This window comes from Mixophyes fleayi, chromosome 3 (genome assembly GCF_038048845.1).
Source record: "Mixophyes fleayi isolate aMixFle1 chromosome 3, aMixFle1.hap1, whole genome shotgun sequence".
Taxonomy (NCBI): Eukaryota; Metazoa; Chordata; class Amphibia; order Anura; family Limnodynastidae; genus Mixophyes; species Mixophyes fleayi.
The window spans coordinates 322,664,471-322,679,817 of NC_134404.1; the positions used below are offsets into that span (position 1 = coordinate 322,664,471).

Here is a 15,347-nt window from a genome sequence, read left to right on the forward strand (position 1 = left end):
AGACTGTAAGCTCCAATGGGGCAGAAACAGGTGTGAATGACAAATATTGTCTGCACAGCACTGTGTAATATGGTGCTGATATATAAATAAATTAAAATAATATTAAAGCAAATCCATTATCTAAAATCCATTGACTGAGGCTGGAAGGTGCCACTGTCCTCTTTGTAGGCTATATTCACCTGAAATACAGGGTGGTCCATAAGTGTGGAAACACCCTTTTAAAACAGAAATGAGTAAGGAAATGTTAATCCACATGATCTGGGTGTGCTGGTAAACATTTTAGGGTATGTGGCTAGTATGGCGGCCATCTTGGGTGCAACTCTAATTTTTTAATCATTTGTGTGTTAATTATTGATGGTCCAAGTGTTTCCACCACCCTGTATGTTAAATTATATTCAGAAAATGTCCCTGTTTTTCTTCATGCTGCCTCTGATAATCCTCTTCTAATTGAAGTGTTTAGCAGTGGCTCCTAACAGTGAGCTAAAGGAGGAGGCATTTGGCGGTTACTTTTGTATGTATGACAAAGTTATTTACATTTTCCCTTTTCTGTATATGCATGATCAATACACATGCACCTGGGAAGTTCAGAAGCTGGGGACCTGTAGACAGCACTAACCTGAAAACAGTTACGTAACCCAGTGTAGTGGATAGAAAAAGCGATATGTGTTCTATTTCTATTACAAGCAGAAAAAAATTGAAAATATTTCAGTTCTGGGTGTGAATTAATTTTTATGTCTTGAAGCTTCTTTTTTTTTTTTTTGTAATTTTCCATAGTCATTTTGCTTTATACAGTTGGATTACAATCCTATAGTTGATCTAGTGCATTGGTATCCAAAACCAAGCACAATGCGGCTTCTATGGGCTAAGCCGGCGGTTCCCAAACTGTGCGCCGCGGCTCCCAGGGGTGCCGCGGGCCAGCCATAAAAAAAACACGCAGCTGTCATATCAGTGACAGCTGCTGCGTGAGAGAGGAGGATGCTGGGTCCCGGCGCCGCGCGGATTGGTAAGTGTTTCTGTTTGTTTTTGTTATGGCTGGCCGGCGGCAGAGGGGTCAAAGTGAGAGAGTGCAGAGGAGAGTGACAGAGTGACAGGAGGGGGACAGAGGAGAGTGACAGGAGAGGGACAGAGGAGAGTGACAGCGTGACAGGAGAGGGACAGAGGAGAGTGACAGCGTGACAGGAGAGGGACAGAGGAGAGTGACAGCGTGACAGGAGGGGGACAGAGGAGGGGGACAGAGGAGGGGGACAGCGTGACAGGAGGGGGACAGAGGAGAGGGACAGCGTGACAGAGAAGAGGGACAGAGGAGAGGGACAAGAGGGGGACAGAGGAGAGTGACAGGAGGGGGACAGAGGAGAGTGACAGGAGGGGGACAGAGGAGAGTGACAGGAGGGGGACAGAGGAGAGTGACAGGAGGGGGACAGAGGAGAGTGACAGCGTGACAGGAGAGGGACAGAGGAGAGTGACAGCGTGACAGGAGAGGGACAGAGGAGAGTGACAGCGTGACAGGAGAGGGACAGAGGAGAGTGACAGCGTGAAAGGAGAGGGACAGGAGGGGGACAGAGGAGAGTGACAGCGTGACAGGAGGGGGACAGAGGAGAGTGACAGCGTGACAGGAGGGGGACAGAGGAGAGTGACAGCGTGACAGGAGGGGGACAGAGGAGAGTGACAGCGTGACAGGAGGGGGACAGAGGAGAGTGACAGCGTGACAGGAGGGGGACAGAGGAGAGTGACAGCGTGACAGGAGGGGGACAGAGGAGAGTGACAGCCTGACAGGAGGGGGACAGAGGAGAGTGACAGCGTGACAGGAGGGGGACAGCGTGGCAGAGGAGCTGGGACCAAGGACAGAGGAGGGGGACAGAGGGCAGAAGAGCTGGGACAGCTTGACAGAGGGCAGAGGAGCTGGGACAGCTTGACAGAGGGCAGAGGAGCTGGGACAGCTTGACAGAGGAGCTGGGACAGCTTGACAGAGGGCAGAGGAGGGGGACAACGTGAGAGGGCAGAGGAGGGGGACCGAGGGCAAGAGGAGCTGGGACAGCGTGACAGAGGGCAGATGAGGGGGACAGCGTGAGAGGAGAGGGACAGAGGGCAGATGAGCTGGGACAGCGTGAGAGGGGCAGTGGTGGGGGACAGCGTGACATGAGGGAGACAGCGTGACAGAGGAGCTGTGACAGAGGGCAGAGGAGCTGTGACAGAGGGCAGAGGAGCTGTGACAGAGGGCAGAGGAGGGGGGCAGAGGAGCTGGGACAGCGTGACAGAAGGCAGAGGAGGGGGACAGGGCAGAGGAGCTGGAACAGCTTGACAGAGGGCAGAATAGCTGGGACATCGTGACAGAGGGCAGAGGAGGGGGACAGTGGGCAGAGGAGGAGGACAGCGTGAGAGGGGCAGTGGAGGGGAGCATTGTGACAGGAGGGAGACAGCGTGACAGAGGGCAGAGGAGGGGGGACAGCGTGACAGAGGAGGGGGGGCAGCGTGAGAGAGGGCAGAGTGTCTGGATGCAGAGGGGGCATTTTTGCATACAACTAAATAAGCATTTTTGTCTTGACCTAAATACTTATTACAATTTTTTGACCCAACTACTTCTAAAACAGGACTGCTCGGTAATTATTTTGATGGGGTGCCTTAAAAAAATTATGGAGACTCTAGGGGTGCCGCGAACTGCAAAAGTTTGGGAACCACTGGGCTAAGCAATCTTTGTCACATTCTCTCTTGCAAAATTATGGGAAGCCTATAATGCAGATGTTGCACTGTACTTAGAGAGATAACAGAGTGCAATAATAAAGGCGTAAAGGGCAGATAAACCTATTGTAATGTCTCTGCAATGGGCAAGTGATAGTGAGAACTGATCCTGTAGATGTATAACAAAAAGGAGGATGTTGTTGTTGTTTTTTTTTTTATTTACAAAGTTTATAAAGTACTAACATTTCTCTCCGCTGATGAGATAAAACAGACATGGGGTATGGTACAGGAATAGAACTGTAGACAAATGGATTGTGAGCTCTGCTTTCAGGAGCTTACAGTCTAATAGGACAAAGGGATTTCATACAAAACAATAGAGGATTATCGTAGGGTCATTTTGTGTTTGTATTCTGGAGCCCAGGGCATTAAAAGGGTCCATTTGCAAACACACTCAGTGGTGCAAGTATGAGCTTGAACGGAGTGATAAGGGGCCTCCAGTATGTTACCTCGGCAGATATTCTTGCATTTTCTTGCAATTACTTGGCATATGAAGCTATTAATAAAGTGATCAATGAGTTGATTTTGGAGAATGATAACTTCAATTCACTGGGTGATCAGGCAGGTAATCATGACATATGGCTGGCTCAGCATCTTTGGCTCCTGGAATTGGAATCAAACGCTTAAATGAAGGTAAAAAATCTTCTGTAGTTTCTCTCTTTATTTTATAAAGAGATTTTCCCAGATTTTCATCATCGGATGACTAATATATTAATTTGCTATTACTCATACTTAATATATTGCTCTATGTTTGTAATGTCTTTCTGTGGTTTTCAGCCAGGCCTTTATATGAGCAGGCAGATTTATTTTTCTTTGTTGCCCGGTGATAGGATAGGTGTATTCAGTACAGAGGGCACAGCAGAGCTGAGTTATATCCCAGAACAATGAAAGTAAAATTGGTGTCTGATTATATAGATAAATGGCTGAAAAGCACACAAAGCTAGAAACAATGAATTTTAGTGAAATTTGCAGGAGGGCACGTTCCATTAATTAATACCACCCAGTGGCTCAACTACTGTGGGTGTAGGTGGCTGAGGCTGCCATTGGGTCCAGAGGTGAGGGCCTCTCCTCCGTAACCTCCATGGGAGACCCCTGGAGCCCACACATCGCCCCCGAGGCTGCCACTCTGCTGTGAATTCTCTTCTAAAGCCAAAGTTCTGCCCCTGGTACCACCTTATTGCCAAATTGTGAACAGTTTGACAGAATGTTTTCATAGTGTTTACCACGCAATAACTATGAGCAAAAGTTTTCACACCTGTAGCTGTGCCAATGATTTATTCCATAAGAATATGTCTACTAAACTACAGCAATCCATCTCTTTACTTTTCATAATATACAAAGCTTGTGTGTGTGGTTATTGTTCTGCTATTATTTTCCAAGTTGAAGTACCGAATTGTTATACGACAAGCCAAACAGTGATTATTCTATTTTGTCACATACCCGGTGCATTGGCTGATTAATAAATGATTGACTTACGCATGTTAATACAAGTTGGCCTCTTTTTAGCACATATCTTGGGTGGAACTTAAGGAAACAAAGTTTAATTTGTGCAAAACATTTGTCCAAAGTAGAACTGCACCTTCTATTAGAAGCAACATTTACTCAGTCTATAAAAACCTACTGCACCTTTAGCTGTTCTTTAAACTCCACAAATGCAAATATTTGCACAGAGAGAAGTTGTAAGATTACCTAATGCTCACATAAATCTCCAATATAAGCAGCGAGTTTCTGCAGACCATTGGAAAGAAAGTAAGTCTTTGGCCTGGCACAGATCTGTGAGGTAATATACTTGTAATGTTTGAAATACAAAGGCAGAAATCCGGGATAAAATAAAAGAATTTCCCAGGGGGCAGAGCCCAATAGTGGTCTTTGATGGTATATTTTTGTATGAAGTAATGCCTTCATTCAGCCATTATTTGAAGAAAAATATTTATTCTAAAATGGAAACTTAAGTATGTGCCTTGGTCAATTGAGAGGGAATTTGTCATTCAGGCGCCATAAAAATGCGTTCAAAAGTGGTAGTTTTAGCAAAATAATAGAATATATTATTCGGTGCCTTCACCATTGTGTTATCCAGTAATCTCTGCGTCATGGCCAATCTGGTTTTCACCAGCAAAAAACAGTCCCCAGCAAAATGACTGGCATAAGCATTAGAGCAATGAGCGCTCCTTTCTTACACATAACAAGGTACAAAAGTGCAGTGTTGTACAGCATGGTGGCACTGTGGTTAGCATTGTTGTCTCACAGCACTGGGGTCATGGGTTCCATTCCAACCAAGGCCCAATCTATGTGGAGTTTGTATGTTCTGCCTGTATTTGCCTGGGTTTCCTCCGGCTGGTCCTGTTTCCTCCTACAGTCCAAAAATGTAGCGGTAGATTAATTGCCTTCTGACAAAATGATCCCCTGAGTGTGAGAGAATTTAGAGTATAAACTCTGATGTGTATGACTGCATAGGTCAAAAATGAATGTGCCCAAGATGGCTGCCTCACCTTCTGGAGAGGAGGATATGGATAAGGTGCAATGGACAGGAGGTTAATGGACAGGTGTAGTGTAAGGTAGTGCAGGGTAGTGTAATGAATAGGAGGACACAATGGATGAGAGAGCATTACGGAGAGGAGGACATAGTGGGCAGGGTAATGTAATAGAATGGAGGGCATGGTGGATGAGAGAGCATAATTGAGAGGGTGACATGGTGGGCAGGGTAGTGTATTGGACTGGAGGACACGATGGATGAGGGACTACAATGGAGAGGATGACATGGTGGGCAAAGTAGTGTATTGGACAGGAGGACATGATGGATGAGGGATTACAATGGAGAGGGTGACATGGTGGGCAAAGTAGTGTATTGGACAGGAGGACATGATGGATGAGGGATTACAATGGAGAGGGTGACATGGTGGGCAAGGTAGTGTATTGGACTGGAGGACACGATGGATGAGGGATTACAATGGAGAGGGTGACATGGTGGGCAAAGTAGTGTATTGGACAGGAGGACATGATGGATGAGGGATTACAATGGAGAGGGTGACATGGTGGGCAAAGTAGTGTATTGGACAGGAGGACATGATGGATGAGGGATTACAATGGAGAGGGTGACATGGTGGGCAAGGTAGTGTATTGGACTGGAGGACACGATGGATGAGGGACTACAATGGAGAGGGTGACATGGTGGGCAAGGTAGTGTATTGGACAGGAGGACACGATGGATGAGGGACTACAATGGAGAGGGTGACATGGTGGGCAAGGTAGTGTATTGGACTGGAGGACACGATGGATGAGGGACTACAATGGAGAGGGTGACATGGTGGGCAAGGTAGTGTATTGGACTGGAGGACACGATGGATGAGGGATTACAATGGAGAGGGTGACATGGTGGGCAAGGTAGTGTATTGGACTGGAGGACACGATGGATGAGGGACTACAATGGAGAGGGTGACATGGTGGGCAAGGTAGTGTATTGGACTGGAGGACACGATGGATGAGGGACTACAATGGAGAGGGTGACATGGTGGGCAAGGTAGTGTATTGGACAGGAGGACACGATGGATGAGGGACTACAATGGAGAGGGTGACATGGTGGGCAAGGTAGTGTATTGGACTGGAGGACACGATGGATGAGGGACTACAATGGAGAGGGTGACATGGTGGGCAAGGTAGTGTATTGGACTGGAGGACACGATGGATGAGGGATTACAATGGAGAGGGTGACATGGTGGGCAAGGTAGTGTATTGCACTGGAGGACACGATGGATGAGGCACTACAATGGAGAGGAGGACATGGTAGGTAAGGTAGTGTAATGGATAGGAGGGCACGAGAGATGAGGGTCTACAATGAAGAGGAGGACATGGTAAGTAGGGGTAGCATTAGACAGAGCAGGGAAATATTATTTATATTAAACTAAATAAAATATTGAATATATTATTGGGGGAAATATTAGGATAGGTGGCACAATATTAGATATAGCAAGACTGGTTTGTATTGGCAGATCCACTCATTTCCTTACTACATCCATTTATAGATAAAACCATTTATTTAAACTCTGTCATTTGTTTTAGTTTTTCCCCCCTGAAGTCATGACTTGTGTAAGGTGTGGTCAGTACTGTAAATAGGTCAGGTAATGTCAGATGAGTTCTGTTTCTTTGTACCCCTAGAACAATTCATTGTTCTGCAGCAGAGTAGTGACCGTGTAAACAATGGAAAATGCGGTTCTGCTGCCATACGAGAGCTCGTTTAACATTACCCTCTGGGGCAGCCGTAACTGAGCCCTGGATGTTAGGATGAGAAGCTGCAGTTAATGTGAGAACCGGACGGAATGTTTGAAGTGCTGCGCTTCTAATTTAACTTCATTTTATTTAAGGTTATCTTGTCTGACATATATTTTAAATGACACTGTTCCCAAACAACCGTGTTGTTCCAAGTCACAGTTTATTTTATTGTGTCTGAAGGATATATTTTTCCCTTGCAAATCCAGTTTTTGTTTTATTTTGGGCAAGGTAGCACTGAGATATACAGAGGTTCACAGATTCCCAGAAATATTTGTCTAGCGTATCTAACAGTGATGCCAACAGCAACAGTGAGATTTCATAAGAAAAGCCGAAATCTCACAATGTAAAGTATTTATAATAGATATAATCGTATCCGTTTTTTACACAAGTTTAGCTTAGTGCACCGATACTTCCTGTCATCTTTTCCTGCATTCTACGTGATTTCCTTCTCTCTTCCTCACAGATCCCCCTTCCTCACTCATACACCACTCTCATACAGCATCTGTCCCCATGTCACCAGACAGTAAGGGATCACAAAATGGGCGTAATATCAGCATTTACAAAGAGTAGACAACTAGTTAAAATCCAGATGTTTCTCAAGATACGTTACAATTTCAATACATTTCGTAAGAGTAGACGCACATACAGGCTGAAGTATTTTTTAGGAACTTGGGATCAATTGCATAGAAATGCGGCGCGTATTTACAGCAGAACTATTATATAATCCTAAATTGAAATAACAACTGGTGACAATATAATAACAAACCAACTAAAAAAAAAACAAATATATATATATCACCCAGAAAGTTCTTTAAGCTACTGAGCGCTTAATAAAATACAGTGACCACAGGAACCAGGTAACCTCCCGACGCGTTTCGTCTTATAAGCAAGACTTTATCAAGAAGTAAAGTCTTACTTATAAGATGAAACGCGTTGAAGAGTTACCTGGTTCCTGTGCTCACTGCTGGATGTCTGAGGTGTTGCCGGCTGTTACCCTCAATATCTATGGTTGTGCCAGAGGACAGATAAGCTTGTTTTTATTGTGCTTAATGTATGGGCATTGATTTTACTATATGCTGCTATTAAACTTGTGCGTTTTGAGACTTGATTGGTCTCTTTCTCTATGGTATCACACTATTGTGGCTATATTTGAGTTCGCAGATCCTCACTTACCAATTGGTTCATGATTGGCGGGACTTCCCGATATCCAGACTTGATGTGGATCCCTAGTACGGTCAGAAAGATCTCTATATTTCCTATCTGTGGAGATACTTTTACACTGCTTATCACTTGTAATACACTATGTGTGGCGCCCCCTGTCTCTTTTTGTGTGCGTGTGTGTGTGTGTATATATATATATATATATATATATATATATATATATATATATATATCTCTATTCTATTCTATTCTATTTTTAAAGTAACTGAATGCGTACAGTGCATAGAAGAATGCGTATTGAAAAGAAATCTTCAATGCATAAGTTGTCCTGTGCTACATTAAACAAACACAATACCGTGTATTAAAGATACAGCTCAGAATGTGAACAGAGAGTAACACAGGATGTTAATTAGCCACATTTGCGTGATCCCGTTCTTATTGTGTTTGACCTATTTTGGTTTGTCCCTTCTCTCCCCTGTTCCGCCTCTTATATTGTTAGGGATTATAAGTGTATATGTATACTCTGCAATTGCATAAGTTTGATTTCTGGGCGTGCGTAGTGTAATATCACACGTGAGATGCTATGCGAACTGCCATACGTCCGGATTTGAATTAGGTTCTGAATCTCCAAGCCTTTAAGCCAGTGATAGCTAACAGGTGGCCATGGGGAGGCATGTGACCCTCTAAACCTTCACCTGCAGCTCCCAGATTTGTTTGTTATAGCTTGTAACACTTGTTTTAAATGCCTTCTGATATGTTATTACTGATAGGTGTCTCTTTGATTAAATGTATTATTCTAACTTTTTAGTGAGATTAAGAGTGATGTGAAGGTTAGAGTGCTGACCATGCAGCTACTGAATCAGATTGCCTGTCATTGCTTCAAGCGCGCAATTAACGCGTATTTCTTCGGACAAGCTTATAACCGATCTGTACATTATAAAAGCTCTGTTCACTCACCTGGCCTGGCCATTCCCACCACACAGTTCATCTCACGTCACATGTCTCTTCACCCCTTATTTCCTTTTAGATTGTAAGCTCTTTTCAGCAAGGTTCTCATTTCTATTGTGTTTCCATGTTTTTGTAAGTGGTAACATAATGTAATTGTTATAATGCCCAGTACGTATTATTTACTCTATGGTGCTATAATAATAAACCACCCTCTACAGCTCTTTATGCCCCGTACACTTAAACCTCTGCCACCAATCCCTGTTTAAATCAGGGATCAGCATTTACATAAGAGGGTGTACAAGTGGTCAGATACTAGATATATGTAAGAGAATACGAAGGGCTTGCTTCTATACCAGCCTGTGGTACTTGAAATTATACTTGTATATTTGTACCTGGAACCACATTATATTTAATAAAGGTCAGTTCAGCTACCAGAGCCAACTACAAAGAAAATCCCTCCATGCATTCCTGTCTACCCCTGCCTGAAGCAGTTTCCTTAGTTTTCCAATTGCAATTACATTACTAACCATGCAGAACGTCTGCATTAAATCTTCAGCAGCTAGAAGACTTTTACTTGCCAAATGTTCTGCTTCTCCTCCTCTCTGCCAGTCCCTACATTGGTTGCCTGTACTTTACCAAATCCAAAATGACGTCTACTAACATACAAAGGCATTAACAAAACTGCACCAGTATACATCTGTTCAATTGTCTCAAAATACTTGATCACCCCGTTCTGACCAACGTCTGGGCCAGTCACCCACACTCATTACCTGCTCCCAACTTTTTTTTGTGCTATGACCACTCTGGAATTCCTTCCTTCGTACAACAAGACTTTTCTCTAGTCTTCAAGCGTTCCCTGAAAACTCACCTGTACTAGATTAAAGATAATTGGCTGCTATGATTTAATGCATACTTGTGATAATTTGGGAGGCTGGTCTCCTCTCGCGGGGGGACTCCCCCGAAGATTAGGCAAGTATGTTTTAATTGAGATTTGTATATTTGGGTTGGGTTAGCAAGCAACCCTCAGTATCTCTGGAGAGTGGCTGGTACCTTTTTTCTGGGTACAATTTCCAGGTCCTCAGGCGTACCTGGACTGCTGTTGTGTTTCATCACGATTAGATAAAGTTGAACTTCTCTCGCCTCTCCAGTCACGTACCCGCTCTTCTCCCTCCTCTCACATATGATTCACATTTTCTTTGGATTTTGTTATCAAACATGCAATGGTGAATGAATAAGGAATGCTGAGATCTTGTGTGTTTTATAAACCTGACACTGCACAGATGTCCTCTTTATCTGTTGCAAGTAGAACACAGCGACGTGTTTTACAAATCTGGAATTTCTTACACCTCAGTAACTTGCACAAATCTGTTAAATAACTGCGATAAGTTTTTGCTAAATCATTGAAAAGGGGAATTCTCATGAAACTATATATAATACTATAATACTATATATATATATATATAATGTAGTATAAGTAGTTCCTCTTTAGTGTCACTTTTGGGTTAATAAAAATGAATAAATGGATACCAAATGAACCCGATATCCTTGCTTTGGGGAGGTATGATATTCACACATAGCTTTAACCCCTCAGTAATTGCATGCACCGTAGCTGCTGTAATAACCATGTATTAATAATGCTAATAAATATGCGTTTTATTCACATGGGCAGCGATGTTATATGCAACCCAAAATCACTAGACCGTGGTAGAGGGGAGGGCTGGCAAATTGTATCCCAGAGGGTAAGACTTGACTCAGCAGCCTATTAGAAACATTTTAATTCAAAATTAATGCAGGTAGTCCAGTGACCCAGCCCAAGGTAGCCCACTATGGGTCCAGCCTGGGTGGGCAGATGCCCCCTGCCCTCCAGCTCCTGCCCCTGCAGTGATACCATTTTTAAAGGTACAATGACACTAAAATGTAAAAAGTTCTCATCTGAATGAACTCTAAGCTCCATTAATACTTATTGAGTTGCTAGAAATAGTCTTTTATTGGTTCTGTATTCATCACCTTCCTATTCTGTAAGCTGTTGCCTTTTTTTGTGTGTGTTTTTGCAGTGTTTTACTCATGTAAAGGCGCACTCCATTAAAATCATTGATTCAAGGCTCGACTGGCTTTCATTCTTTATTTTTTTAATGTTATGTTTTTGTGCTGTGTTTATAGAACAAAATATCTGTGTGTTTTCCCTTGAAACTTTGTTTTTTTTAAATCAATGAATTGTATTTGCAACCTTGGGCCTGATTCATTAAGGATCTTAAATTAATAAGTTTCTTATTTAAGTCTCCTGGACAAAACCATGTTACAATGCAAGGGGTGCAAACTAGTTTTCTGTTTTGCACATAAGTTAAATACTGACTGTTTTTTCATGTAGCACACAAATATCAACTAAATTTCAGTGTACAAATAAGCTATCCAGTATTTGTGTGCTACATGAAAAAACAGTCAGTATTTATCTTATGTGCAAAACAGAAAACTAGTTTGCACCCCTTGCATTGTAACATGGTTTTGTCCAGGAGACTTAAACAATACATTTCTTAATTTAAGATCCTTAATGAATCAGGCCCCTTGTGTTTTATTCTTTGTTTTTGTTTTTTTAACTTTAATATGGATGACCAAAAATGTAGCAGTTTTCTTTGCACACTTTGGCTTTTCTGCCCCTGTGTGCTTTCTATTGTTCCCCAGTCACCCAAAAGAATTCTGGGGAACAATAAAAAAAAAAAAATTGGTGAAGAAATGCTGGCATCATGCAAGAAAGTAAAATAATTAAAAACAATGCAATTCTGAAACAATTTTCTGTATATGCTTGTGTACGTGAAATATGGGTTATCTCTCTCATTTCTGTACAGAATAAGGATAGTCAAAATCACTGAGAAATTCTGTGCCCAAATAAAAACTTCATACTTCAAACTTCATAAACAGAAATCAGAGGCCACTTAGTAGTTTATAATACAGTGAGTGGGGGATGGGATATTTTTTATATACAGGCAATATATATCTATATCACTTGTGTACATAATGAACTGTTTTATGTATCTTGCAAATCAGATTCTAGGCTCTCGCTTCTAACCCCCTTTCCAGCATAGAAATCTGCTGAACTAATCAATCTGTAGTTCTTAATGTAATATATCACAATACAATAGTACAGCCGATAGCAACCAATCTATTATCAGCTGTCATTTTCTGACTACACTAGAGCTTGTTATCCGACAGGTTACAGGACATCATTGCTCTTTGCACCAAGCTATTAGAGTAAACACGTGCAGCAATTTACTTTGTGGTTTGAGCCAGTTTTGTGTGATGATGTTTCCTCTTTCCACTCATTGCAGGTAAAAGAAATGGGAGAGTATTTCAAGCACCACCTCTTGCAGTCCAGACACAGAGGGGCTTTTGAACTGGCTTACGTTGGCTTTGTAAAGCTCACAGAAATGCTGATTGGGTAAATATATACATTGTTTGCACTTTCGTCCTTAGGACTAAACAAAGCCAAGCCACAATTGGCCATAATGTATATCAAAGGTGGTGTATTACTGAAGTAAAGTTGCTGTGCCTGAAATAACTGTGCAACACCCCTTTCCCTAGCACATCGAAAGGGGTGGTGAAATGTTCTCTCTCTCTTCATTGCCTCCACGTGGATCTTCTGCACAGTATGGTGGGGTTCAGACTGTGACGGAATCCACCAGGGGCTGACTCGGGAAGCCCTTTGTACCCGACCACACTAACCCTCTAAATAATAGTGTACCGCACACTGTGGTTGCAAACAATCAACTTGGTGTTTATTTTGGCGAAAATAAATGGGAGAGACAGATTTAAATATGGGGAAATTATGAAGAGGATAAATGGGACAGCAGGTAAGATTTTAATCAAAGGCAGCAGTACAGTAATAACTAATCAACAAGATGTCTGCCACACATACATTCACTGGTGCCCAAATTCTCCCTCAACCACCCACACACAAAATAAAAATCAACAGTTATTTAATACAATAATCACAGTCCTGCAATATTAAATAGTTTGTGAGGTTAGCTAGTTAACGTTGATGTACTTGTTGAAACGTTGGTAACTTTCATTAGATCTCTGGTACTTGCAATGTCTAAATCGCTGACAGGTAACACAGTCTCGGATATATGTGCACCATTAAGTAAAGAGGTCTACCTGGTAAAGAATTATGCAAAGCTACAGCCAGCTTCTGTTTACATAGCTTGGGTATCCCTCTCTTGGCTTGTACACTCGATCTTTCCTGCAGACTCTCCTTTCCACACACACCTCACTCCTCTTATTGCTATCGCACGTCTCTGACTCCCAGCACCTCTTCCTCTCTGCTGTCTCCTTCCTGCCTTCCTCTCTTCTCCTCACAGACTCTCTGGTGCGGCTTACCTCTGCTTCACCCTGCGTTTCCATAACAGCCTCAGCATTTGGCTGCTCAGTATAAGTACGCTGATTACAACTGTTTACATCTCAATGGTAGTTGCATTTGCCCTAAAACTAAACGTGTATATAATGTCCATCCTAGCACCGGCTTCACAAATGCAGGGCTGTAATCGATATCCGTGCAGGGAAGGGGCGCCCCAACCTCACTGGAGGGGTGTTGTTATTGTCCCAATGGGTGTGTCTAATGCCGAACCAGCTCTGCCAGTCCTCCATCTTTCTCTTCCCTTATGATTTGCCAAAATTCCTCTCCCCATAGTGGAGCATTTATTGTTTACATACTATATATTGGTGTATCTAACTGCTCTTCTGCTCTGACTGATACAATGGTTTCCACTGCCGAGAATGTGATCTACTCAATCCCTTCTCTGCCACTATGAGTTTTCATAATAAATAAATTGATTATTTTCTTTGTTTTATTCACTTGTAATCTGGGCATGTCCTCTGTGTCTCTACAAGACTACTGCACAGCAGTCAGTTCTCTTTTGATATATTCTCTCCATTCTCCTGGGTTCGTTCAGTATTCTCAGGGCTTGAGATACACAACATCTAACCACCTCATTGTAATTGCTTAAATGAAGGTTATGTTTTATTGCTTGATTTCGCCATTGTTGGAAAGTGCTAGTGTTTGCATGTCTGTAAATAAGGATTGGCTGAGGAATTCTATTAACACACGGAGGGTGGATGCTGGGAGATCAGAGATTCGAGGTGACTTTTCACTATCGGTTACAGCAGGAGGTTTTTTCTAATCCTGACAGTACACATTTTTTACTTAATGATCACTGTAGTGATAACAGAATTACATGATTATGGAGATATTCTTTACAGGAGTTTATACATATATTATCATAGGTGTATGTTTACAAATTCTTGTTTTTGTTTTATTGTTGGAAAAATGTTCTCTTCAGGTTGTGTGTTTCCTTTAGAGATGATCTTCAGTGTTATTAAATGTAAATAGTTGACTTTTTCCCCATATACACCCAGGATAAAGCTGCCTTCTTGACCACCGAGTCCGTTGTTAGCCGCTCGTGAAGGTCAGAGGCAGCCCAATGACAATGTGAACAGGTTTCATAACATTTCAAAGACGTTATTATGTGCAGCAAGAGGGCCGAACATGACACCAAGGAGAGATGTCGGTGAAAGAGAGTATTGAGTGTCTGTCACAAAGTCGCACAGTCAGGTCCCATTCATATAATGATGTAGTGACAGATTACGCACACACTTCTCTCAGTTTACAGTCTGATAATCACATATAATAAAAGCCAAGGAGACGACCTGCCCAAGTCCTTTCTCCCAGCTTTTTACAGTGTATTTTACCTCCTTCTGCTTCCTGTAGGGTAGCGGACTTGGGTTTGATGGATGGACTATTAGCATGTTGAAATAGAGGAGAATCTCGCTTTCATTTTTGTTAATTCATGTTCCCAAGATCATCTACAGAGATGCGTTTTCATTTTCTGCATTGCACGCCGTATAAGTGATAATATCCAGTGGTAACAACACACAGACTGGTGGACGTTGCTGAATCTGCTAAGAATTCACAGCTTTTCCCAATGTTATATCTCAGTTTACTGTATGTGGTGTTGCTACAGTTCTCCTGTTTTAATTGGGAAAATGTACATTTGAAAACAAAAATGAAAAAGAAAGACCAGCGTCACGGCAAGGCTGAGGATTGTTGTTTTTGTTTTGCTGAGAACTTCAAGATAGGTTGCTAAGGACTGCTAATGTGTTGTGACATTCTGTGTCGACATAGTTCATATTCTTTTGCTATGCAATATTACTTTACCCTGTTCTGATGGTTATAGTTTGTGACTGTCTGG

The 15,347-nt window shown here is 42.4% G+C and overlaps 1 protein-coding gene across 3 annotated transcripts in view; it reads left to right on the plus strand.

Annotated features, from left to right (window-relative positions):
* The window catches only part of THADA (THADA armadillo repeat containing), a 427,561-nt gene that overhangs the window by 63,554 nt on the left and 348,660 nt on the right, over positions 1–15,347 (plus strand). For all 3 annotated transcript variants that reach the window (XM_075204153.1, XM_075204151.1, XM_075204150.1), the window contains exon 22: positions 12,432–12,541. In XM_075204153.1, coding sequence (XP_075060254.1) covers positions 12,432–12,541 — 110 coding nt within the window. The remainder of the gene's footprint in view (positions 1–12,431; positions 12,542–15,347) is intronic.